The sequence below is a fragment of the Fundulus heteroclitus genome, chromosome 21 (genome assembly GCF_011125445.2).
Source record: "Fundulus heteroclitus isolate FHET01 chromosome 21, MU-UCD_Fhet_4.1, whole genome shotgun sequence".
NCBI lineage: Eukaryota > Metazoa > Chordata > Actinopteri > Cyprinodontiformes > Fundulidae > Fundulus > Fundulus heteroclitus.
Window position 1 is genome coordinate 21,631,766 of NC_046381.1, and position 27,021 is coordinate 21,658,786.

Here is a 27,021-nt window from a genome sequence, read left to right on the forward strand (position 1 = left end):
TTTATCTTACAGAGAAATGCATAGATCACATATCATCAAATGTTCTGATTCTAATTTAACTCAGACTTTTCAAATTATGCACTTTATGGCACTAATGAATGGTTTTTGTGTTCTATTTAAGGACCTTTGGTACATGTGAATAGTCCCAAAGAAACCCTATGTTGTTTGCTGTTAGATTTACAAAATGCAAAGACATGATATAGATTTGATTGATTAGATGTAGTACCATGGTTGTGGTCTATATCAATGTAGCATCAAATCACAACAAAATCTTTTAAGAGATCTTCACACGGAATCCATCTGGGCTTTTTGGAAGAGGTGTTTGTGACATATTTTCCATATCCACGAGGGGGCAGTATTGGCCCTTGCTTAGCCTGAACAGGGAGATGACCAGGCTTTGGGGAAGGATTAATGAAGCTGCTCAGACATCTGCGGATCCACAGGGTTTAAGCAATCTGTAAAATGCGAAGTTTAAGCCTTTTTAGGCTCATCTGAATAGCCACGTCAAGCTTGAAGTTAAAAATCAATTTGAAACTCAACTAGAATGTCTGTGTGTGTGTGTGTATATATTCAACCAATGGCTAGGATTCAAAAGTATAATGGCAAATGGACTGTACATAACGCATATTAGTTTATTAAAATATTACTTATTAAAACCATTTGGTAGAAACATTCTCGCAAAGTCCATATCAAAACACATTCTATACATTTTACACTATAAAAACAATCCAAAAATCTAATGGATAGAATATCATCAAACAAAACCTTCCATTAAATTTAAAGGCAATAAATTAAACAGCAGATAGAGTTATTGCAGTGTATTCATTTAGTATAACTTTTCTAGACCCCAAAAGAAATCCATCATATCAACTAGTTAAGATGCACAATTTTTACTCTATAAATCAGCTGTGGTATAGATGTACCGCTCACCAGATAAAGAACAATCAAAAATATTTAAAAAGTTGTAAATTAGTTTCAGTATGAGTTCAAACAGTATTTCATCTGCAGCCTGAAATCAACAACCATTTAAAAATATCTGACATAGCAAAAGGCAGTTTCACAGAAACTTCATGTAGGATCATTCCAGTGTTGGACATTGGAAGGTTGAACTTCCCCTGTGCTGCAGCAAGGTTTTCCCAGGAACGGCTGCAGGAGGGACTTAGACATCCCGCAGTGGACGTCCTTCTGTCCCACTCTTGAGAGCTTTTCTCTTCTTTTTCCACAAGATCACAGTGACCGGGATAAGCAGACCCATCACCAGCAAGATGAAGAGGATGCCACCAGCAAAAACGGCAGGAGAATATACTGCACAAATAAGAAAATAGAAATGGATTAAATTAGAATAATCCGTCCGTCCGTTGTCTTTCGCTTATCCGGGGTCGGGTCGCGGGGGTAGCAGCTTCAGTAGGGAGGCCCAGACGTCCCTCTCCCCAGCCACTTGGGCCAGCTCCTCAGGAGGAATCCCAAGGCGTTCCCAGGCCAGCCGGGAGACATAGTCCCTCCAGCGTGTCCTGGGTCTTCCCCTGGGTCTCCTCCCGGTGGGACGTGCCCGGAACACCTCTCCAGGGAGGCGTCCAGGAGGCATCCTGACCAGATGCCCGAGCCACCTCAACTGGCTCCTCTCGACGTGGAGGAGCAGCGGCTCTACTCTGAGTCCTCCCCGGATGACTGAGCTCCTCACCCTATCTCTAAGGGAGAGCCCAGACACACTACGGAGAAAACTCATTTCAGTCGCTTGTATCCGGGATCTCGTTCTTTCGGTCACGACCCAAAGCTCGTGACCATAGATGAGGGTAGGAACGTAGATCGACCGGTAAATCGAGAGCTTCGCCTTTTGGCTCAGCTCTCTCTTCACCACAACGGATCGGTACAGCGCCCGCTTCACAGCAGACGCTGCACCAATCCGCCTGTCGATCTCCCGCTCCATCTTCCCCTCATTCGTGAACAAGACCCCAAGATACTTGAACTCCTCCACTAGGGGCAGGACATCCTCCCCAACCCGGAGAAGGCACTCTACCCTTTTCCGGTTCAAGACCATGGTCTCGGATTTGGAGGCACTGATCCTCATCCCGGCCGCTTCGCACTCGGCTGCGAACCGCTCCAGTGAGAGCTGTAGATCACGCCCTGATGAAGCCAATAGGACCACGTCATCCGCGAATAGCAGAGACGCAATCCTAAGGCCACCAAAGCGGATCCCCTCAACACCTTGGCTGCGCCTAGAAATTCTGTCCATAAAAGTTATGAACAGAATCGGTGACAAAGGGCAGCCTTGGCGGAGTCCAACTCTCACCGGAAACGAGTCCGACTTACTGCCGGCAATGCGGACCAGACTCTGACACCGGTCGTACAGAGACCTGACAGCCCTTATTAAAGGGTCCGGTACTCCATACTCCCGGAGTACCCCCCACAGGATCCCCCGGGGGACACGGTCGAATGCCTTCTCCAGATCCACAAAGCACATGTAGACTGGTTGGGCAAACTCCCATGCCCCCTCAAGAATCCCGCTGAGGGTGTAGAGCTGGTCCAGTGTTCCACGGCCAGGACGAAAACCACACTGCTCTTCCTGAATCCGAGATTCGACTATCCGACGGACCCTCCTTTCCAGAACCCCTGAATAGACCTTACCAGGGAGGCTTAAGAGTGTGATTCCTCTGTAGTTGGAACACACCCTCCGGTCCCCCTTTTTAAATAGGGGGACCACCACCCCAGTCTGCCAATCCAGGGGAACTGCCCCCGATGTCCACGCAATGTTGCAGAGCCGCGTTAACCAACCCAGCCCCACAACATCCAGAGCCTTAAGGTACTCAGGGCGAATCTCATCCACCCCCGGAGCCTTGCCACCAAGGAGCTTTTTAACAACCTCGGCAACCTCAGCACCAGAGATGGGAGAACCCGACCCAGAGTCCTCAGGCTCTGCTTCCTCAATGGAAGACGTGTTGGTGGGATTAAGGAGGTCTTCGAAGTATTCCGCCCACCGATGCACGACGTCCCGAGTCGAGGTCAGCAGCACACCACCCCCACTGTAAACAGTGTTGGTACTGCACTGCTTCCCCCTCCTGAGACGCCGGATGGTGGGCCAGAATCGCTTCGAAGCCGTACGGAAGTCTTTCTCCATGGCCTCTCCGAACTCTTCCCACGCCCGAGTTTTTGCCTCGGCGACCAGCCGAGCCGCCTGCCGCTTCGACTGCCGGTACACATCAGCTGCTTCCGGAGTCCCACAGGCCAAAAAAGCCCGGTAGGGCTATTAGAATAATAGAATTATTAGAATAATAATTCTTTGTAATACGTTACCAGATGCATACAGAAACATACTGGTATGGAAAGAATGTCAAAGCAGGCAGCATGAGCCCAAAGCTGTGGCTGATGTCTGCCTCCGTTCCAGTGTTTCTGCCGTCTTCCATGATGCTGCTGATTATTTGGTTCCTAACAACACAAATGATGTGGAAAACCTTGCTTCATCTACAAATGTTGGACACAGACCACCGTTTCCACCTTTTCTGAACTAACCATAACATCTTGCTGCATGCTGGTTCTGGTGCTGCCTACTTAAGGCTTTAACTGCCTCGCATTAATAAAGGAAAAATAATGTATTGTACTTTCATATGTATATCAAAGGATCAACAGCTGCTACCCTCAGGAGAGATGATGACATTTATTCCCTTTAACTTTATCTTAAGGAAACTACAAACAAACAAAATCTATCTGTGAAGTTTGTTTTCTAATGATCTGCACATTCAATCAGTGGAACATTGAGATCTGTTGATGGAGGACATTTTCCTTCTGAAAAACTTTTTCCACCATGGAAGCTAGTCAACAACACCCTTCTGCCAGATTGAGCCCTTGCAATGGGAAGTCCACATTAATACCCACTGTTTGGCCAGAATATTAAACTGCCCACTATGTTTCTTTCTGAATGCTAAGAAGAAGTGTTGGGTCACTGATCTCAACCAGTGTTGCCACTGAGCTCAGCAAACAGAATTGTCCTTGTGCAGATATCTTTTCAACCTTACTGCCTCTGTTGATCTTTTACAAAGAACAACAACACGGTGTACATTGTCAAATCATATTACAGATGCAGAAGTTCAATGATGTTGCATATATATAGGATGTTTAGAAGTGGTTCTGCTGACATGATTAAGTAGAAGTTGCAGAAACCTGGTGATAGGTGTGAATATGACCACTGGAACACCATCAATAACTTAGATGAATAATTTTCAGCAGAAATAGGAAAGGCGTACTGTGATGCATGATGAGATCAGAGGAACTGACCTTTAAAGATCGACTGCTCATCATTATTAGAGCACTTAGTTGCACTCAGCTCTCCAAGCTGCTTGTCAGCGCTGCGGATGGGAATGTAGGCCTGGACGTTGAAGCAGTAACTCTCACCTTTATCCAGATCGGTCATCTCTATCACACTTGATTTGGACAGATAAGTTTTCTGAAAATGAAAAGTATTAGTCAAAGGCCTGACTTCCAAACACATTGTCCATATGATTGTATAAGACAACATTGTTGGGGGGGGGGGGGGGTTCTCAGCATGGACGCATGGTGGTACTCACTGTTCCCGTACTCTTCTTTTTTCGGTACATGACTTTGTATTGTAGCTCATCAGAGAAGATATCTCTGATGCTCAGCTGACGATCATCTTCAAACAGAGCTGTGGGTGGGTCAGTCACAAACAAGGTGATGGTCTTCTTGTCTTCATTCACACTCAGGTTGAAATCCGGCCTCCCAATCTCAGCTGGGGAGGACAAAGAGGAGGAGCAAGGTTGGACTTTCTCCAGGATAGGTACACTAACTGTACACGTCCAGTTAACAACAAGGTTGTCCTCATATCAGCCTAATTACACTAAACATTTCCATGACTGCTGCTTGCTCCTTTAAGCTCCTCCACTCTCTGACAGACATGTTTCCAGTCTATCGTCGTTTCATCCAGACCTGGTGGTATCTGGTTCTCTCTGCCCAGCACCGCAGCCATAAGTGTCATCTCATAATGAAATCGTTTCAGCACAGAAACAATGAAATCTTAATTTTGAGCCCTGATTCTGAGCTCTTCATGGATTCAACCCTGTCAGACTTTGTGTTGCAGTCATCTCCTACAGCTCAACATTGCCACATGTTTTTGTGTTAAAGCTAGGGCTGCAACGATTAGTTGACGTTCATAATGAAAAATTGTCTGCAAGACTTCACGCATTGACGCGTCTTATAAAATTATATATAAACATTGCTGCGGTCTCAAAGTCTAATTTTCAGTGGTAGTTTAAACTACAAGCAGTTTACTAAGGCTTCAGCAAAGGGCAGTATAGAGTCAATCCCTTGTGAACAAACATAGATATATACGTAGCCTCCCTGTCGGCAGGCGTGGTTGTGATACATAAAGAGGGAAGGAACCCTACCAAATGTGAATCATATAGGCCAATATCTCTGTTGAATACAGACCTACGCATATTAACATCCATATTAGCAAGGTGGGTTAATAAAATCATAACAAACATTGTTCACCCAGATCAGACTGGGTTTATTATTGGGGGATATTACTGCGACAATATTAGAAAATTGTTAAATTTGATGACCCATTCAGAGGCTAAAGGGAAGGAACCAATGCTACTATCACTAGATGCCCAGAAAGCGTTCTATAGAGTATCCTGGCAATACCTTTTTCAAACACTGAAACAATTTTAATTTCGCCCCAAATTCATTAGGTGGGTACCAATTTAATACTCTAATCCTCAAGCCGCTGTTTAAGTGAATGGATTTCTATCAGACCGATTTGCCCTGGAGCGAGGATATAGGCAGGGTTGTTCTCTTTCACTTCTATTGTTTGATTTGAGTATCGAACCATTAGCACAGCTGATTATGGACAATAATAACATTAAAGGACTGACAAAACACGGAGAACAACATAAAATATCATTACACGTGGATGATGTTCTTCTGTATCTCGCTGAACCTACAATAACAATTCCACACATAAAGGACATTACTTCGACATTTGGGTTTTTTTCAGGATATAAAGTTAATATAGACAAAACAACAGCTATGGATATAGGTAATACAATCTTCCGAACAGTCAAGGCCCAGAGTGGGTTCGAATGATCCAAAGATGGAATTAAATATCTGGGCATCAGAATCCCCCCACTGTTAGAAAACCTATTTGATGTGAAATATACAACCTTAATACAAAACATTGGTTAGGAGTTGGACAGATGGTCGACACTTCCCTTATCCACGATAAGCCTCATTGAATGTATACAAATGAATGTACTACCTAAATTACTCCACCAATTCCAGATGCTGCCTGTAGACATTCCTAAATCTGCATTTGATAAACTAGACAAGTTTATTGCAAAGTTTATATGGCAATCAAAACTAAAAATACTTCACATGGGGGTCTTAAACTTCCAAACTTTAAGTTGTATTTCTGGGATGCAAAGTTGAGACCCCTAATAGCATGATAGCAAAATTCTGTATGTACAAGATGGCTAAATATTGAGAAAAGCACATGCCAACGGCCCATACAGACTGCATGTCTTGGATGTCCTGCTTAGGGTGATTCAACTGAGCAAGCGGACAAGGAACGCATTGAAGATTTGGAGGAAAATAAAGATATCCTATGGGCTGCCTAAAGCAACTTCAGCACAAACCAACATTGGTCTTATAAATGGTTTTGTCCCCTCAGAGATGGACTCAGGATTTAGAAATCGGTCTAAGCAGTGCCTTACAAACTTACACCAACTTCACAAAGATGGGTGTTTAAAATAATATTAACAATTAAGAATGGAATTCACACTCTCCAATACAGACGTTTTCAGGTATTTACAAATAAGGGACTTTGTAACAAAACACAGAGAGTTGACTAAAATCCTAAAGCCCATCCCAATCAAAGAATTGTTGATAAAATTGCAAACTGGTAGTGGGAATAAGAAAATGACCTGCAAGTTTTACATACTACTGAAAAGTATTTAAGAAAACTTTTAACAAAAGTCCTGAAATGGTACTGCTTGGATTAATACCAAATGACATTACTGAAAGAGGAGAAAAAAAATACCTTCTACAAATATTGCTGATTACGACTCTTAAATGTATCACCGTTAAATGGTTGAAGCCTGACCCTCCAACGTACAATATGTGGATTGAAAAGGTCTGGGAAATCTATCATACGGAACAAATAAGTTATTGCCTGAGGCTTCAAAAAGACATATTTGTTAACAGATGGAAACCGGCCATGACCATACTAATGCAGTAAAATTCTCTTATTTTTATTCCCCGACTCATTTATCTTAATTTGCGTTGCTTATTAATGTACCACCTATAGCTATGTTACTCCCGTTTAATCATGTAACCTACTTTACTTGTAAGTTTAACCTGATGCGTATACTTTTAAAGTTGCTTTAAGTATATTGTAGGTGATGAGTAGCAGACTAAATGTGGGTTTATATATATGTCTATGTAAATTGCATTTTAATGAAAATAAGTAAAAAACAAAAAGAAAACACTTTTATAGTAAAAGAAATCTAGAAATATTAAAAATAAACAAATTTATTATTAATTTTATGGAGGATAATTTATAAAATAGTTTTTCAAACACCTGAAATGATGATGGAGATCATACAACAAATAATCGCGATTAGTCGACTAATCGAAAAACTAATCGATAGATTAGTCGACGATAAAAATAATTGTTAGTTGCAGCCCAAGTTAAAGCCACAAACGTTTAGCTATTTTAGTTAAATTTTAAGAAAGTCCTTCATTGTCCCACAATGGGGAAATTCTCGTTATATAGATCAATGCACATTAGTGCATAACAGTAAGGTAGAAGATTTTTTTATTAAAAATGTTTCTACATACAAAAAGCTGGGTTGCTCTTGTATTCAGGCCTCTTTACTCTAATACCACCTAAAGAAAATTCTATAACACGATTGCCTTCACCTAGTAGGCAAACGGAGCATGGGGCGGTGTAATTTCATCTGAAGGTTAATGCAGCTGTGCGGTGACTGGCCTCAGAGAACAAATCTGGCATTTATGGAAAAAAAGAAGAAGAAAGACGATCTTAAAAGAGACGCATAAGAATTCTGTTTAGAGTTTGAAGGGGACACAGCAAACATGTTGAAGAAAATGCTCTGGCTTGATGAGACCAAAGTAGAGGTTTTGCTGCTGCGTGAATATTTTTCTTCAGCAGAACAGACAAAATCAAAATTGTCATGTTGATTTTGTATTTAAAAAAAAATGTTTTACCATGAAGGCCAAAATGATTATCATCATTGTGATTACTAAAAATTTAAACAAGGATGTCTTGTATATGTATATGAAGCTATATAACTGTCTTCCATGAAAAACATCTGGTTTATGGAACCGGGGGAAAAAAATTAGATACTTTATTCAGGAAACTTTTTGACCAATCTGAATAATCTGATCCAATCTGTATAATCTGAGTGAGGGGATGTGGCATAGGAACTGCTGGTGGCGTGCGTCAGGCCAGGTTGGGAACATTGCTCCTCCGCATGAAAGAAAGGAAAATAGATGTCAAACTATGACAATTTCTCCAATTTTAGCTTCCCTTCATTGGCTTCCTGTTAAATCAAAAATAGAATTTAAAATTCTTCTTTTAACGTATAAAGCCCTTAATAATCAAGCTCCATCATATATCAGAGCTCTGATTACCCCGTATGTTCCTAACAGAGCACTTCGCTCTCAGACTGCAGGTCTGCTGGTGGTTCCTAGAGTCTCTAAAAGTAGAATGGGAGGCAGATCATTTAGCTATCAGGCTCCTCTCCTGTGGAACCAACTCCCAGTTTTGGTCCGTGAGGCAGACACCCCGTCTACTTTTAAGACTAATCCGAAAACTTTCCTTTGTGACAAAGCTTATAGTCAGAGTGGCTCATGTTACTCTCAGCTACCTTTATAGTTTTACTGCTATAGGCTTAGGCTACTGGAGGACATCAGGATCTAATTTTCTCACTCAATAGAGTTCTACTGTTCTTCAATTATGCATTATGTGTTGTCATTTCTGCTTTAACTTTCTGTTCTCTCTCTTTTCTCTTCATAGTAGGTACACCTGGTCTGGCGTTCTGTTAACTGTGACATCATCCAGAGAAGACGACTCACCTGCTACTACCATCTAATGTAGAACAGATTACTGGATCAATGTGTGCTGCTGTGCCTTTTTGTCTCTCTTGTTGTGTCTCTGCTCTGTCTTCTGTAACCCCAGTCGGTCGAGGCAGATGACCGTTCATACTGAGCCTGGTTCTGCTGGAGGTTTTCCTTCCCGTTAATGGGGAGTTTTTCTTCCCACTGTCGCTTCATGCTTGCTCAGTATGAGGGATTGCAGCAAAGCCATGGACAATGCAGATGACTCTTCCTGTGGCTCTACGCTTCTCCAGGAGTGAATGCTGCTTGTCTGGACTTTGATGCATTTAACTGGTTTCCTTATATAGGAACATTTTTGACCAATCTGTATAATCTGACCCAATCTGTATAATATGATTGAACTTAACTTTGTAAAGTGCCTTGAGATGACATGCTTCATTAATTGGCGCTGGTTAGAAAAGACATTTCAAGCTATTATTACTAGTTGGATCCACCAAATAATGAAGGTGTTACTGTAAGTGAGGTAATTGCTTTAATATTTATTTCAACTATTAACATTATGTTCTCTGTCTTTTTTCTCTTCGTAGTAGGTACACCTGGTCTGGCGTTCTATTAGCTGTGACATCATTCAAGGGACCAGACCATCTGCCATTACTCTCTCGATCATTCCTGAAAGCATTCCTGGATCAATGTGTGCTACCGTGCTTTTTGTGTCTATGTTCTGTCTTCTTTAACCCCCATCGTTAGAGGCAGATGACTGTTCACTGAGCCTGGTTAAGATGGAGGTTTTCCTTCCTGTTAAAGGGGAGTTTTCCTCTCCACTGTCACTTCGTGCTTGCTCATTATGAGGGATTGCTGCAAAGCCATCAACAATGCAGATGACTCTCCCTGTGGCCCTACGCTTCTTCAGGAGGACTGAATGCTGCTTGTCAAGACTTGGTGCAATCTACTGGGTTTCGTTAGGTAGGAAACTTTTTGACCAATCTGAATAATCTGATCCAATCTGTATGATCTGACTGAATTTGACTTTGTAAAGTGTCTTGAGATGACATGTATCATGAATTGGCGCTGTATCGATCAAATTTTATTGAATTTTTACTCAAATAAAGGTAAAAAGCAGCCAACCAATATAATTACTCAAGTCTTCGGAAAGAAGGCTATTCAAGTAATGGAGCAATCCTATATTTTATCTCCAAAATGTTGTTTTGCTTCGGAGAGTTTCTAACAGTTTTTATTTTATCACTGAATGTGACTCTTTATTTTTGTCCTCAACTACATTTCAGAACCAGCACTTTTTTCCATTAATAAAGAAGTTCAATCAGTAATTTTACTTTTATCAGTCTATCAGTCAAGTATCTGTACTTTTGCTAAAGTAAGCACATCTGCTTACTGGATTTCAGGTTATTATATGTGGGCCTGCAGACACGTTTATTTTGTGAAACATTTATGACAGCATTATTTTACATTAAGCTGCAGAAAGATTTTTTTTAATCCTATTTTATCACCCTACAACACTTTAACTAAGTTGGCTTGATTTAACTTGAGTCTGTTAAAATTGCTTTCAGCTCTGGACACTACCAGCTGGACACTCTTCCTGAGTGTCCAGCTGGTTTTTAATGGGACTCAGTTCTGTGTGAATAAGGTGAATTAAACTGATATGAAGCGTACAGCTGTGATCAGAAAGGGAGTGTCTTTGATTAAGGACATTCGAAAGAACAGGACAGAACATGCATCAGGTGCTACTGTCTCCAAGTTTCATTACTCTGTGTTCTTCCAGATAGCCTGACGCTGCAGAAAAGTTGCAGAGGAGTAGTCCTATATGGAGAAATAAACACCCTGAACATGTTTCCTTTTTAAGTCTTAATGAACTCTGGCAGGACTGAAAACATTAGAAGGAATTTTAAGCTGGTAAAGTTCTAGAAAGGTTGTGTGTGTGAAAGTAGTTGCAGGTTGAAAACCTGCAGGGGAAGGCGTGGCGTAGTGGTTAGAGCACTGCACTAGCATTCTGGAGGTTCTGGGTTCCACTGAGCAAGACCCTTAGCTCCTCAATGCTCCTCCGGCTCCAGAAAATGGCAGCTCACTGCTTCCCAAGGGATAGATTAAATGCAAAGGACAAGCTTCATTGGAATGTATGTTGCAATGATTATTATGTATTTCAAAACAAGTTGTCCCCATTTTATGAATTCAAACGCTGAAGGAGCATGTTGCCAAATTGACGTTGTAAAGCACTATGAGATACAATATGATCCAAGCTATCAGATGTGCTAATAAACAACATTTTACATGCATGGCAGTCATATTAAATGTAGTAATAGTAATGCTCTCCCTTGGATGGCCAAGGTGAACCGAACTGGCACAGAGGCACCGACAGGTTTGGCAGAGAAACAAACAGGGAAAGTTAAATGGCTCAGGTTTGCGTAATGCGTTCACATGGTGTTTTTTAAACACATGGAGCTGACTGACATAGCTCCCGTTAGCATTTTGATACCATGTCATTGCTGATGTGATTCAAGTGTGTTTTTATGGTTAACCAGACCTCTCAACTTTTATCAAAAGTTAACAGTGAGATTACTGTAATGTTTGAGGGTGGGGTGGAGCTGGGGGCGTGGCTGGGGGCGGAGCTGACTGGATCCTGGAAGAGCCGATCCAGTCAACTCAGTCTGATTTTTATCTGACCAGACATGGAAGTAGACATGTATTACGTTTGTTAAAAAGTGAAATACAAGTGTTAACACGTTATTGTTCAGTTAGTGGGTTAAAACAGGAAAAAAACACACAATTGTTCAAATTATACTGAATAAAATAAAGTAGTTTTAAGTTATTGACTATATTATTACACTGTTACACATTAATCTATGGGTTTGTTTATCAGTGTAGATCTATAACCTCATTGGTGAATCAGGCTGAGTTTCATCAAGCCTATATAGTCCAACATTTTCCCCTCAGCTGCAGCACTTGAAGCCCACAGGTGTTCACGCTGCGTCTTTATGCATGATCCAGCTGCTGATGTTTCCCTCTTTTCAGCTCCATGCACTTCTAGCCTGTTACAGTTTATAACCATCTTCATCACCTTTCATAGAGACAGGTTTCTCATCTCAGTTTCCGTCCTGACCAGACAAATATCCTCTATGGCCCAATGCGCTCTGGTGTGTAATTACGCAAGCCGATGGCTGAATTTAAAGTTGTTCTCTGAGCCCGTTTTGTTTGTGGTCGGAGTGGACGAAATGATGACTTTTTGCTTCACTTTTAGCCTACTAATAGTCTTAAATGGGGAATCCTATAGGAAAAATAGCACTTTTTATGCATTGCAACCCCTGAATGACTATAGGCTCAGCTTTTCAAGCTCTGTGTCTCACTGGTTCCTGACAGCAGAAAAAAAAACACTGTTTTGGTAATGTCTGGTATCAGCATAATTTATACTTAACCATACTGCTTTGAGGCTTTGAGGTAGGCGGATTTTACCCCCATTGGTGCGCCACACGGGAGGGATAAACGGTGGGAAAATGCATAAATAAAGACTGTAAAGGGCTCCTTTAGAGAGAACAGGACGAATGATGGGTCTGAGCTAAAACCGCTGATGTTACAAGTTCCTTAAAATGACCATTAAAAGTGTGCACCTAAATTAATGTTACGTAATTATGCGCCACTGAATTAAAGCGCAAGGCAACGCGCCCACCAAAGCACCTCTGGTTCTGTGTCGTTAAAAACAAAAGACCATGAAAGACAGCTACTAACTCTCCTGTTCACTTCAACATTTTGCTACGGGTGTGAGGACATTAAACATTTTGAATGGTGACCGCTGTTAAAGCACCTGGGTCCGAAGGAAGGGAGGGCAGAGGAGCAGTAAGAGTGTTGAGGCACAGAAACACAGCACATGTAGTTCAAAAAAGGCAGAATAAATAAAAACGAAACTTATAAACAAACTAAGTGCCATTTTGCATCCGGTTAGCAGATCTGTTTTCTGATTCAGCGTGCAGCCATAACTGGTTCTGAATGAAGGCTTCATCTGGCAGTCGCTCCCCTTCCCCCCCTTGCCTCCTGTGTACGTAGAACCGGACTGTACCGGCTTATTTTCTCCACTGGTTAAGACCAAAATTATTGATAACTCTGATGGCTCTTCCTGCTGCTCTGTTAACACGAACTGCAGCAGGAATTACTGATGGTGACCAGTTGTGAAAGAAGCTGAAACATCTTTGCAGAAGGCGGGGTTTAGACTGAGCTCAAAATGCCATGTGTTGCGTGTGAGTGTGTGTGTGAAGTCAGTGAAATGCATGTGTCACACGCTCAATGCGTTAGAGTTGAGAGCCCTGATTATAACAAACGTCACAAGGGTTTTATACACTGATGGGATGTTGATGTTTGTGTTATCCACTCATTCCGACTAAAATAAAGCCGAAGCTTTTTAAAGTTAGTGCCGAAAGTCCGCTAGCCTAAATGATATTAGCTACCGGTAACATTCGCTCTTTCCGGATACTTAACTACGTTTCGTTTCAAAGGTAAAGTTTGTTTCGTTTCGCTCCACTATCGTTCTATAGTGCTATGAGCATTATCACTGCATTAATATGAAATATTAATGTCGATTTGAAGGTGTTTTGTATAACTTTAGAAGTAACCGATTTTAGCGTTGGATCGCTACAGAAACACCTAGCCTCCCGGAGGTATAATCGCATTAATAAAATAATGCGTCCCTAAAGTTTACTGATGTTTACTGAGAAAATCCTCAGAGAAAATGTTATTTCCTCAAATAATGTTTTGTTTAACTCTGTTGTGAATTAGTTAAGCTAATTTAAAGGAGAAGTCCGGTCAAAATCAGAATTCAAACTGCTGAAAGTACTTTAAATATAAAACTACTACATACTGTGCAAAAAATTATACGTTTTTTTAATTATGAATAATTTTTATTTAATCATGTTTATGTGGAGGAATCCATCTTGGTCAAGAATAGTACTGTCACCTCCCATTTTTTGACGTCACTCGGCGGACCCGCAGTTGAGCAAGTTTCAACGCTCTGTTTGTCACGGCGCACTATTTTCCAACATGGTGACGACTGGTGTTCTGTACGAAGCAGAGAGTGATGAAGTACTTAGTGACATTGATGAGAGTTCTGTGGAGCTATCATCATCTGACAGCGATATGGATTTTTTTAGAAGAGTTTCTTGACAGAAACCGGACTTTTGACGGAATCCAGCGTACCTATTTCCAGTGCAAACTCAGTCGGGTCCTACAGTATATATGTATACACGCGTGTGTGTGTGTGTGTGTGTGTGTGCGCGCGCTCCGCCGAAGTACGGCTTTGCCGGCGCTGCAGCGGGGCGCACACAACCACACACACACACACACACACACACAGCGGAGGAGAGATCGCGCTGAAGTGACTTAAGTAAATAGGGCAGGTGGTCATTATTGTATAAATATTAAAATATAAAAGCGTTCCAGCACATGCTGGGGCGGAGGGATACCACATCACATGTGGTATCCCTCCGCCCCTCTGCTCGGTGACCATCCCCGCAAATTCTAAATAAAAAATTCTAAAATAAAAAATAACTTACCGAAAATCCTCGCTCTCATGTCATGTTCAAAACATTCTTCTTCAAAATTGTCGCTGCATATGACGTGTTTTCTCTCTGGCCAGAAGTTAGATGGCAAATCTGTTCTCTTCAAGTTGGCAATCCAGCACCGAGCCCGGTGGCTCATGATTTGGGAAGTTGAAATAAGCAATGTTTTTTCCACTTTTACCAGTTGTGTTGGAACATCCGATGGCCATGCACGTGGGCATTGTTTTTTTCAGCAAAAGCTCTTGGGAATGTCAGTGGTGAAGTCCTCTGGAAATCCGAAATAATTGTTGATGATCGCAGCTATGTAGAACGGCTCCTATTGACTTTGCATGGAAAGCGGAGAGAAATGCTGTCGCCGCTTCCGCTTTTCCACGCCCCAGGATGTGATGTCAAACGCCCCTTACTGCCCAAATATGGGCAGTAATGTCAGCCCCCATACACAGTGATTCAGACGACAATTTATGTTTTTATTTTCTTATTGATTAAAGATAAGTTCATTAAATAACCACAAACGTATTAGTTTTAGTTATAGCTAATGATACCCTGATTTTTCCTTGTTGACCGGACTTCCCCTTTAACTATTCCACATTCTTTAAGATGAACTTTGGTTATTTAACTTAGATCTGCAGTGAACCTGGATTCACTGAATTATTCTGATGAAGATGATCAACCACTTTATTTTGTCTTTTGTTTTTTTTGTGTGTCTTTTGTGTGTACTTTTTTATCTTAATTTTGCTTAGTAGTTTTATTTAAGTTTCACTAGCCTAGTAGAGAGGATTTTTTGATTGAAATATAGTGTTAATTCAGATAAACAGCATTCTATAGTGATGTTCTCTGGATGTTCATTGTATTTCTGTTAATAAATTCTTGAACTTGAAAAGAAGTTGTCACTCCTTATTCTATGTGTGTGCAGAGTTTGCTGTTAAAAGATTGCCAGTACTCTAATAATCCCTTTAAACGATTATCCTGATATCAGCTCTAGAGCTGATATTCACCGGGCAATACCTAACTAAGAGTTATTTATTAAACATTAAATAACTTTAAACAGTGAATAATTGCACAACAAAATACAGATGTAGTGTATGTGCCTGTGCTAGGCCAGTGAGGGATGTAGCAAACATGAGGAACCTACTGTCTTGGTAAGGGCAGAATCTGGGTGAGGTGGTATGGGGGAACTCAGTGTCATCAGATGTGGTTCCCAGTGGTGGTTCTGACAGGACATCAGCTGTGTAGCAGGAGTTCAGTGGACGTAAATAGACAGAGAGGTCGCACACTGTGACATTGGAGCGGATACAGTGAAAGTTTCTCTGTTGGTCTCTACCAGCCCTACAACAGCAAGGAACACAAGTTTGTTATTATTGAGACAGTCCCTGAGTATGGAATAAAAATTATCCACATCGCACACATACAACACATTCTTGTTTTAAATACTTTTCACATACTGGCCTAACCATATGCTTAAATGAAACCATCCTCAAGTGTATCTGATGTCCTCCCCACCAAACCTCTACTGAATATCTTTGACTCAATTGTACCTTGGGTTCCCAAAATGCTTTATCCCTGTCATCCGATGTGTTTGCTAGCCAATTTAAACATGCGGTTGTGGAACTACAACTCAAAAAACCATGCCTTGACCCATCACACCTAAATGTTGGTGAAGATTCTTAGTCATCCAGCTCATGATCAATCAAATAAAGGTTAAAAAAAATAAAACAACTGGACTCCTTTTCTGAAGCTGAAGACGTTTTGCTTCCGGTCCAGGAAGCTTTCTCAATTCAAAATGTCTGGAGTAGTATGGACTTCCAAGCTTTATAGACCTGCTAGCAAGGCCTCGTTAGAGCTAGATTCAAATTCACCTGGAACTGATCACCCCAGTCGTTAGGCTCAACGTTTGCCTGGCTCACAGGAGAAATGTTGTGGTCAGATGCATGGAGGTGTGAATTGGAGTAAAACTTGGCAGGACTCAAACCTATAGCTGTGTTGTTAGTTTTTGAAAGTTAAAATCTGACCCCTCCTCCTCTAGGAGGTAGACGCCCCATTGAGTGGCACTGCCTACAGGAACTGACGGTTCAGCACGGCCACCATCTTGGATAGGTCTGCCCAATTAAAGGGGAAGTCCGGTCAACAGGGAAAAATCAGGGGATCATTAGCTATAACTAAAACTAATACGTTTGTGGTCATTTAAAGGTATACTATGCAACCGGGGTTGATTTTCCAGCGAGGCTCCCCCCAGAGGGCGAAAGTAAAAGTGCACTGTCATAAAGATGCTCAGCTGTTCTGGTTTCTCCGTCAAGCCAGGCGCGGTTGTTTTGAGCTTAGCAGACAGGCGAACGCAACGAAAAGTCGAAAAAACGGCAGTACAAACAATGACTAACACAGTGAAAGTATGAACATCAGGGTTTCCCGCAGCGCTATCTTGGCGAGGCGGCCACAGCCGCGGCCGCCTCGCCAAACTCACGCTCTCGCCAACATAAATAAATAAATAAATAAATAAATAAAATAATAATAATAATAATAAAAACACTCAATATGCTTGCATGTTTATTTAACGTTAACACGCGGTTCTTTGTTGTTGCTTTTGCGCGTGCATATAGTAAATGGCAGGGCAAAAACACATGGAGTTCTCGCCGTAAAGCAAGACCGACTCTCGCGGTCTTGCACGAGACTTCTGAGCCTGTGGTTGCGGGCCGAGGGCTCTTGCAATTGCAAGTACGGTATTTCCCCCACAGACCACCAGGGCGGCCGAGAAAACCTTTGTTCGACCTAAAATGACGAATTTAATCATCCGAAACGGTATGGAACACATTAATTAACTGAAAAATGTTGCATAGTATGCCTTTAATGAATTTAGCGTTAATCAATAAGAAAATAAAAGCATAAATTGTCGTCTGGATCACTGTATATGGGGTATGCAACAATGCTCACGTGCATGGCAGTTGGTTAGGGTTCCAGTACATCAGGTAAAAGTGGAAAAAACATTAGTTTTTTCACCTCTACTTGAAGAGAGGATTTGCCATCATGCTTCTGGCCAGAGAGAAAACACGTCGTCTGTAGCCAACATTTGGAAGAAGAATGTCTTCAAGATGACATGAGAGCGAAAATTTTCGGTAGGTCTTTTTTATAATGTAGAATTTGCCGGAACATTTGTGTACCGACCAGGGCGGCGGAGGGATACGACACACTTAGAAAGTATGCTCACTGTTGCGAAGCTCACTTATTTTATGCGACTTTGGTCTTATTTTTTCAAAAGTCGCTTGTAAATTTCATGAGTTGCGGGTTGCAATTTTTTTGGGCCTGTTTCTGAACGTGAAGTCGCTTGTTTTGGCTCTAAACTAAGTGACGCCGAAATATCCCTCTGCCTCATAACGCACTGCAACTCATCCTGACAGGACCAGAGAGTAAACTCAGAAAGAGCCGCTCTTTCCATATTTTTTGCAGTTTACGATTGCAATAACTGATGATAACTGCTGGAAGTAGATTAAGTGGTGCAGATCACCATTTTCAGCAGAGATTGGTAGTAACAGTAGTAGCATTAGTAGTAGCAGTATTACTTTGTCTCTCAGCCTAAATACACTGAAACAAGAGTGCTGAATATTCTTTTAATGTAAGAAGATGTTTCTACTTCAATGTGTGCAAAGACAATTCTTGAAACAAATCTAACAATCATGTTATGGAACATATTTGTATGAGGGGATCTTTTATTTAGGTAACTCCAAGGACACCACACAAGCTGCTACTTACACAGAAAACTCCACAGTGTATGAGTAATCATCTGATGGTTTGGGTTCCCAAGTCAGGAGAGTTTTGAAGTTGGTGGATATCCAAGTGACATTCTGAGCTCGGGGATATGGGACTGCAGACCCTGTAGGTTACACAGTGTGTACATGGAAAATGTCAGACTTTTCAAGAAAGAAAAAGCAAACATATTTTCATTCTGTACAAGTGAAGGGCTTCAAAAAACTGAAGAGCAATCAGTTAGCTCTCAGTCATTGCTTGGTCTCTCCTTATACAGTCTCATCTGTAAGAGCAATCCAACCTTTCCTAGAGATGGGACTGGATGTTAAAGTGGTAATTACAGCCAAGCAGCGAAGCCCTGCGAAGGCCTGTTGTATCTGTCTTTCCGCCACTTGAGCGGCCTTTTTGGGGGCCTAAACATATACGAAAACTTGGCAGAAAGTTGTCCCTCAATGAAAATTTTCGGATATTAATGGAGTTGAAATTGGGTGTAACGAATCTGCTCTACAGCACCACCTAAAGTGAGTTGGGGCTACTGGTAAGTCCTAAAAATTTGAAAAAATTCATGTAGGTAGATCTTCCCAAATCATGAAAAAAAGTCGCTTGGGGGTATGCCCTAAAACCAACAGGGAGTCGGCCATTTTGGATCAAAGGTAATTTTTGGGCCTTTTTTTTACTTTTACTCACCTCGAACTTTAACAAACTCCTCCTAGGGCTTTCGAACTAGTGACTTCAAATTCGGAGTATTTGCCATTGAGGCATGTGAGAGTAAAAGTTATGGAATTCATTGAGTTTTTGAAAATGTTTAAGGGGTGTGGCCAAGGCACGAACTTGACCTTTTATAAAAAAAATTCAAACCCTTATAACCTTCCAACTGAAAGACCAAAAAATCTGAAACCTGTCATGATGGATGCTTGTCAGGTCCCCTACGAAATTCTGTGGTCAAAAGATGACGTCATCAAAGCCACGTCCCCTGAGGTCAGAAAGTGTTTTTAGCTTGGAAAGGTCCCATGCAGACCCCTTTGACCTAGTCCACATGAAAGTGAGTCAGAAGACAGATAACATGTAGGTGTCACTTGCTTATAAGCACAAAGACATTTGGATGCAGCGTCTGGCCATGGTGGCATGGCGAAGTCAGGCATCTCGCCATGACCATATGTTTGGCTCCAGATCCCACATTTTTCATCTGATCTGTTAACCTGACTCCGCCAGATGTATTTCGTTCCGCCTAGCTTCACTCACATACATCTGGGACATCGCCCATTGAAACTGATTTCTCCAACCAATTTTATGGTCTGGCCAATCAGCACGCAGGGCTGGAGTTTCATAGATGTGACGTAGTGGAGACGCGACCATGACGTGAGACTGTTTTGATAGCAATGGCGGCTCGTCGAGGAAGCAAGCGTTAACTTTGATGCTGCTATTTATATCCAGATCGTCTCCGACCCACGGCCCTTTGCCGCCTGTCTTCCCCCCTCTTCCTGTCAGCTCACTGTCAATAAAACGCGAGCCAGTAGAGCCGCAAACACATAAAGAAGAAAAAAGTTTTTTTTTTTTTTTTTTTTCCTGCGTCGCTCTCATCAGCGTCACGGGTTAGCTTCGGTGTGAGTGGTTGAAATAGCACGTCGATAAAGATGACAGACAAGTGGCTTATCCAATCATATGCAAGGATTTTTGATAAGGCCCAGCCTTCAATAAAGGCAATTCCTATGGCGGTGTTCCAGATGTATGTGAGTGAAGCTAGGCGGAACGAAATACATCTGCCGGAGTCAGGTTACTGATCTGTACCACATTCAACAAATTTGATCTTGGTCTAGTCCCAAAATGATTTCCAGTGAAATTCAACCGTGGCCAATGGTTGAATTTTATAAATATTTGAATTTTACATAAACTGCCCTATTCATTGTCTATGGAAAAAATAAATACCACTTTCGGCCAATATTGCCGCTGTTTCACCCTGGTGCCTATCTCCAGTGTTCACTGGGCGAGAGGCGGGGTACACCCTGGACAGGTCGCCAGTCTGTCGCAGGGCCACACAGAGACAAACAGGACACACAACCATTCACGCACACACTCACACCTAAGGACAATTTAGAGATGCCAATAAACCTACAGTAAATATAAAATGGAAAATTATTTTAGTAAGTTTATTAATAAAATGACATATTAGTATGTAGTCTTTAAACAAGGCAATTGTTGAGGGTTACACATGAGTGATCTGGATTTTCTCACAAAGCAAATCATACACAGTCACTGACAAAAGTCTTCTCACTTATCCATTTTCTAGAAGCAAGAGCTAAATTATATTATTCTGATGCTAGGTCATCAAATCTATCTCAGTTAAGTCTGTCAACTAGGTTGCCTGTAGGGATTTTTAAGTTCCAGCAGAATCCGTATTCAGTGACACAGTATTGACACAGTATCAATACAGTTTGGCAATGTGTCAAAACGCTTCATGACGCCTCATCTACCCATCACTAGTTATGACTATTGCAATGGTGGTGATAGGTGGAATTGAGCACTATCCCGCGGTTGGCATGGAGGTCGTCAAGCAACGCTTCCGCGGTGCCGACATAGGCCAAGCAGCGGTGAGCTGCGAGGGCTGCCAATGCTGCTAGCAGCTTCAATATTGTTATTAGTTTTTAACATCAAACATTTATTTCAAAGCTGAAGTCAGAAGATAATCTTCAGGAAAGGTCCTATTGTGCCAAAAGTATGGTGACTAGATGTCCCTGATTTCTGGGGCTAGTCCCCGTTTTTAGACAACCTCCTATGTTGCCTGTGCAATTTTTCAGTTATCCGAGTCATTGCAACAGCAAACAGGCTTAAATACGGACTTTCGCTCAGTTCTTTCTGAAAACCTTTCAACACCTATCCAGGAGTCTTTGTCAATTCCGGTGGCTCGCACTTAAGCAACCTGTAGTTGGTGCACAGCTTTTTTTAAGGACATGGAGGCCCATCCTGCTATTACGGTCACCGCGCTGTTCATGTTACAGACAGAGTAAAGTAAGATGAGCCTAGCACGGCAGCTTTTAAGAAAAAAAAAGAAGAAGAAGCAGAGCCCAAGCTCGTCACCACTGTCCTGTGATATGGTGTGTCTTTATTCATTTTGTCAGGACTGGGCTGATCTTTACTGTGATAAAGGTTTGGTTTGTGATAGGAAACCTTTCAAGTATTGTGAACATTGACTGTGCCCAGGTAATAATTAGGGCTGGGATGTATTTTGCTTTAATAAAGACGCATATCCACTCACCCCACCCACCCAGGCAATGCACTGCTTGCCCCTCTTCCATCTGGTAAACACTTCAGAAGTCTCAAAGCCAAAATAAATAAACTTAGAAACAGCCTTCTTCCTAAGAGCTGTGAGGGCAGTTACCCCCTGCAGTCCAACGCTTTACAATCACCCCACTGTTACTAGCCCATCATACGTTACAATCGCCTTAATGTTAACCAATGTTGGGACACTGTCTTGTTAGCACTGCACTCAGCTCTGACTCATCTGCAGCAGCCCAACTCCTACGTTAGAATGCTCTTCATGAACTTCAACTCAGCCTTCAATACCATTCTCCCAGACATGCTGGCTCTGAAGCTCCACAACATGGGATTATCTCTACCTCTCTGCTCCTGGATCAGTGACTTCCTCACCAACAGACCCCAGGTAGTGAGGATAGGGAAACGCACATCTGCTCCACTGATCCTCAACACAAGAACACAGCTCCTTAGCACAACACAGTCCTTAGCACAGCTCTCCTCACCCTTTTCACTCTGTTCTGCTGTCCACCCTACAAACACAGTGGTGAAGTTTGCGGACGACACCACTGTAGTGGAGCTCATCTCCAACAATGATGAGTCCCACTACAGGGATGAGGTCAGCAATTTATACAGTGGTGGTCCAGGAACAACCTGATACTGAACCCCAGTAAGACCAAGGAGGCAATAATAGACTACATCAGGTCCAGGAGGACTTAACACACTCTTCTCTACATATGTGGAGAGGTGGTGGAGCGTGTGGACAGCATTAGGTTCCTGGGCATTCTCCCCCAACCCCTCCTTGACACCTCTGGTAAAGAAGGCCCAACAACAGCTCTTCTTCCTCAAGAAAATGAAAAGGCTGGACTTTCCACTAAACTGCTTAATAACTTCTATAGAGCTACCACAGAGAGTGTTTTATGTATCAGCATAACTGTGTTGTATGGGAGCTGTACAGTCCACGAGAGGAAGGACTTAACATCAGAATCAGAATCAAGTTTATTGCCAAGTAGGTTTACACTTACAAGGAATTTGACTTGGAGTTGATGGTGCAGACAAAACAAAATAGATATATATATACAGGATCTATACCTATGTACACGGTAGACGTGTAGGTCTGGAGATGCTACGTTGGTGTAGCTTGAAGGTCCTGAATAGGGCAGATGACCGTTCACACTGAGCCTGGTTATGCTGGAGGTTTTTCCTTCCCGTTAAAGGGGAGTTTTTCTCTCCATTGTCGCTTCATGCTTGCTCAGTATGAGGGATTGCTGCAAAGCCATGGACAATGCAGAGAACCGTCCCTGTATGAGGAGTAAATGCTGTTTGTCAAGAATTGATGCAATCTACTGGGTTTCCTTGGACAGGAAACTTTTTGACCAATCTGTATAATTTGATTGAATTTGACTTTGGAAAGTGCCTTGAGAAGACATGTATCACAAATTGGCACCAAATTAAAAAAAAATAATTAAATTGAAGTGAATATCTAAGTCTGCAAGAAAACTGACAAGCTCAGAGCCAAAATCCCCTTAATACAGGGGCCAATACACCGTTTGTTTAAATAATGAACATCTGAAATTGCAGTGTGCATGCCCAAAATGCTCTAAGTAGGCAGCCATGGGTAATAAATCCTGTGGCCCCAAGTTCGAATCGTTCAATCAAAATACTGGAAATGCACACATTATGTTTACATTCTGCCGGATAATGTGCGACCATCTAGTGTTGGTTGGCCTTGCTAGCTCATTGAAGGATTGATGTGAATCTTTTCTGTTCAATAAATTAACATTATTAGATAGCCTTTATTTGTACTTTTATGTATAAAAATAAAATGAAACTAGAACTGCAAGCAGTTATTAACGGGTTCCAAGCCCTTCCACGCCCCGCCCCCTTGCGCATGCTCCTGGACTTCAGTTCAGCGTTCAACACCATCATCCTACAGCATCTGGTGGAAAAACTGGAACATCTGGGCTTCAGCACACCCCTTCGCAACTGGCTGACCTCTGTGTGACTTCAGAGCATGCACAATTTTAATGTTATGCTTAGTTTTCTTTTGTATATGACATCCTACTTTTACTCTGTAAATTAGACATGAATGTTCAGCTCCTTGTTTCATGACAATAAATATTGTCAAAAAGTACTTAAATAAACTATAGAGGTAGCTCAGGGTAACATAAGCCACTCTAATTATAAGCTTTGTCAAAAGGGAAAGTTTTAAGACTAGTCTTAAAAGTAGACAGGGTGTCTGCCTGACAGACCAAAACTAGAAGTTGGTTCCACAGGAGAGGAGCCTGATAGCTAAAGGATCTGCCTCCCATTCTACTTTTAGAGACTCTTGGAACCACCAGCAGACCTCGGGACATGCAGCGCTGGGATGAAATGCCTTAAATGGAGGGTAGGGGAGCCCCGATGATCCCTTCTGCTGTCCTCACCTCTCTCCTCACGTTCCTCCAGTCACAAGCGCTGCAGCCTCCACACCACACAGAGAGACAGCTGGTCACAATACTCTCTATGATGTTTCTGTAGAAGGTCGTGAGGATGGGCGGGGACAGGTGGGCTCTCCTCATCCTCCGCAGTAAGTGCAAGCGCTTTGTGCCCTCTTCGTCAGCAACATGGTGTTCACAGACCAGCTGAGGTTGTCTGTGATGTGTACCCAGAGGAATTTGGTGCTGCTGACCACCTCCACGGCTGAGCTGTTGATAAGTGGAGCGTGGCGAGGCCGGTTCTTCCTGAAGTCGACGATGATCTCCTTCGTTTTCTCCACATTCAGGATTAGGCTGTTGTCTCTGCACCGGCCCACCAGCTGCTCCACCTGCTCTCTGTAGTCCCGGTCTTTGTCGTGTCTGATCAGGCCCACCACCGTCGTGTCGTCTGCAAACTTCACAATGTGATTGGTGGTGAACCTGGGACCGCAGTCATGTGTCAGACTGAACAACAGGGGGCTCAGGACACAGCCCCGAGGAAAGCCTGTGCTGTGGGTGATGACATCAGAGGTGTTCTGTCCGACCCGGACCGACTGAGGTCTGCTGGTGATGAAGTCTAGCAGACAGTTGCGAAGGGGTGTGGTGAAGCCCAGATGTTCCAGTTTTTCCACCAGATGCTGTGGGATGAGGGTGTTGAACGCTGAACTGAAGTCCAGGAGCATGCTCAAGGGTGTGGGGTGTGGGTGGGCTTGGAACCTGTTAATAACTGTTTGCAGTTCTAGTTATTATTATTATTAGTGATAATGTCATTATTATTACTATCATTATTAATATTGCTATTGTTATTATTTGTGGTATTGTTATCATTAGTAGTAATGTTATTGTTGTTGTTGCTATGTTTGTTTTTTATCAACATTATTGGTATTACTGTCATGATTATTAGTACCATTATTATTATTAAAATTAATATTTTCTATATCATTGTTATTAAAATTGCTTCTTTGTTTTAGCATCCTTAGTTTTGTTATTATTGTTATTATTAAGCTCTTAGTCTAATAGAGAACTCATTTAAACAGTTCAACGGTTTAGTTCACCACAACACCATTGATAGATTGATAGGCAGACAGACAGTCTGTCTGCAATGGGCACACGGTGATAACACATTATACTTTTAAAGGTGTGTTTCTCTTAAAAACAAAGCAGAACTACATTTGCGATTAGGGCTGGGCCTTCATCATATCGTTTTATCATTTTTGTGAAAAATTTCTTATCATGATAAGTATTTGGATTTATTTTGACAGAGATAAATTCCAACTAGAGGTGTCTGAAACCCCTTAAAACTGCCAGTATTGGCAGGATTGTTATTTTTCTTATTTTCTCCACTGTTGGTTTATTGAGAGCATCAATAAACATTAATACATTAAATTATAGAATTAAATGCAGTTACTGTGTGCATTTTGGTAATAAAAATCACACTTATTAATGTAACTACAGTAAAAACATATTTCTAATTTTGTTTTATTTATTTATTTATTTGGTAAATTTCTTAAGATTTTTAAGGAAATTCTTTGTGCTTATTAACAATATTTGACATGCAATCACACCCACACAATTACCTGAAGAAGTTGTAGTCGTTAATCATCACTTTTATCGTTGTCACATTAACACAATATATTGTAATAAAATTTAAAGCCCATATTGCCCACCAAGGTAACAGACCAATCTAAGGAAAATAAAGTTGATGGGAAGGGACGATATCCAGGCGTTGGAGAACAAGGAGATGGCCATTTGTCAGTGTATGCAAGTCCCCACAAGTGTAACCCCACCCCCAGCCAACACACACCCCGGCTCTATATCACTATTAGTTTAACAGACACACTTGTTTTTTTATTGTTTAAAAATTAACATGTCAAAAATATATTAGATAAATGTATAAAAATAAGGGAAACTCTAACTGCCCAATCTTTCTACATTTCATAGTGTCTTAACATTGTTCCCCCCCCCCCCCACGAGCTGGAAATGTCCCTGGATTTAATCTCAGAACTCTGGTCATCTGAGCTAAACAAAGTAAGTTGTAGGCCTACTTTGTTAACAATTAACTAAATGACTCCAGGTGAACACCCCATTCGGTGTTTTAAATAAAAGCCTTTAAAGAACATGAACAACAATACGCAAAGATATTTAAGTGCAGAAATAAAGGTTACGCAAATCAGCACAACATATAAGCCATTAAAGAGAAAAGAACCGATCTTATTAACTTTTTAGTTCAGTCTAACTAAAGCTGGGAACTGTGTCCGTCCACTGAAGGACCTCTCTGCTGTCACTCTGCACAGAGAACAACCCGAGAACAAACATCTGAACTCACCGGAGGCGCACTGTGTGGAGAGAAGAACCATGAAGAGAGACGTTTGCATCTTCATCTTGTCAGGTAAGCTTCATGGAAGAAAAAGTCCAGTCCAGCCTGTCAGCGGGCTATCCACTTATCCCGCTTGTTCCGCTCTTTGACTGCACTCAGTTCACCAGGAAAGTGCCGTTTATATCGCGTAGACACCGTGGGGCCCAAATAAGGGCTGCCCGGCAGTGACGTCACCAGACTAGGTTTAACGCGACATACTGTGTTACTGATGTCATCCATTCCATTGTTAACTGCAGCAGGATGGAATAAGCAGCGCGTTCAATGAAATTGACTGTTTTTCTTTTATAATAATAATAATAATAATAATAATAATAATAATAATAATAATAATAATAATAATAATAATAATGATAATAATAATAATAATTGTTATTATTATTATTATTATTATTATTATTATTATTATTATTATTATTATTATTATTATTATTATTATTATTGGTGGTGGTATTAAAGACTCACCAGGAAGACATTGAATTTGGATAGAGCTCAAAGTTACCTCGGTCTAAAGAGATTACTACAATATTTGCTCTTTGTGATTTACGTTTTCTTTACATGGGTC

General features: G+C 41.6%; 1 protein-coding gene across 1 annotated transcript; it reads right to left on the reverse strand.

Annotated features, from left to right (window-relative positions):
- Window positions 1–609: 609 nt before the first annotated feature.
- LOC105918013 (tissue factor) lies at window positions 610–26,565 on the reverse strand. Its single transcript, XM_012852983.3, has 6 exons — window positions 26,409–26,565; window positions 18,384–18,504; window positions 15,775–15,968; window positions 4,560–4,741; window positions 4,270–4,438; window positions 610–1,305 (listed from the first exon to the last, which is right to left on the reverse strand). Exons 1-6 carry the CDS (start codon window positions 26,461–26,463, stop codon window positions 1,160–1,162), a joined length of 867 nt encoding a protein of 288 aa, XP_012708437.1. The 5' UTR covers window positions 26,464–26,565; the 3' UTR covers window positions 610–1,159.
- Window positions 26,566–27,021: the final 456 nt, after the last annotated feature.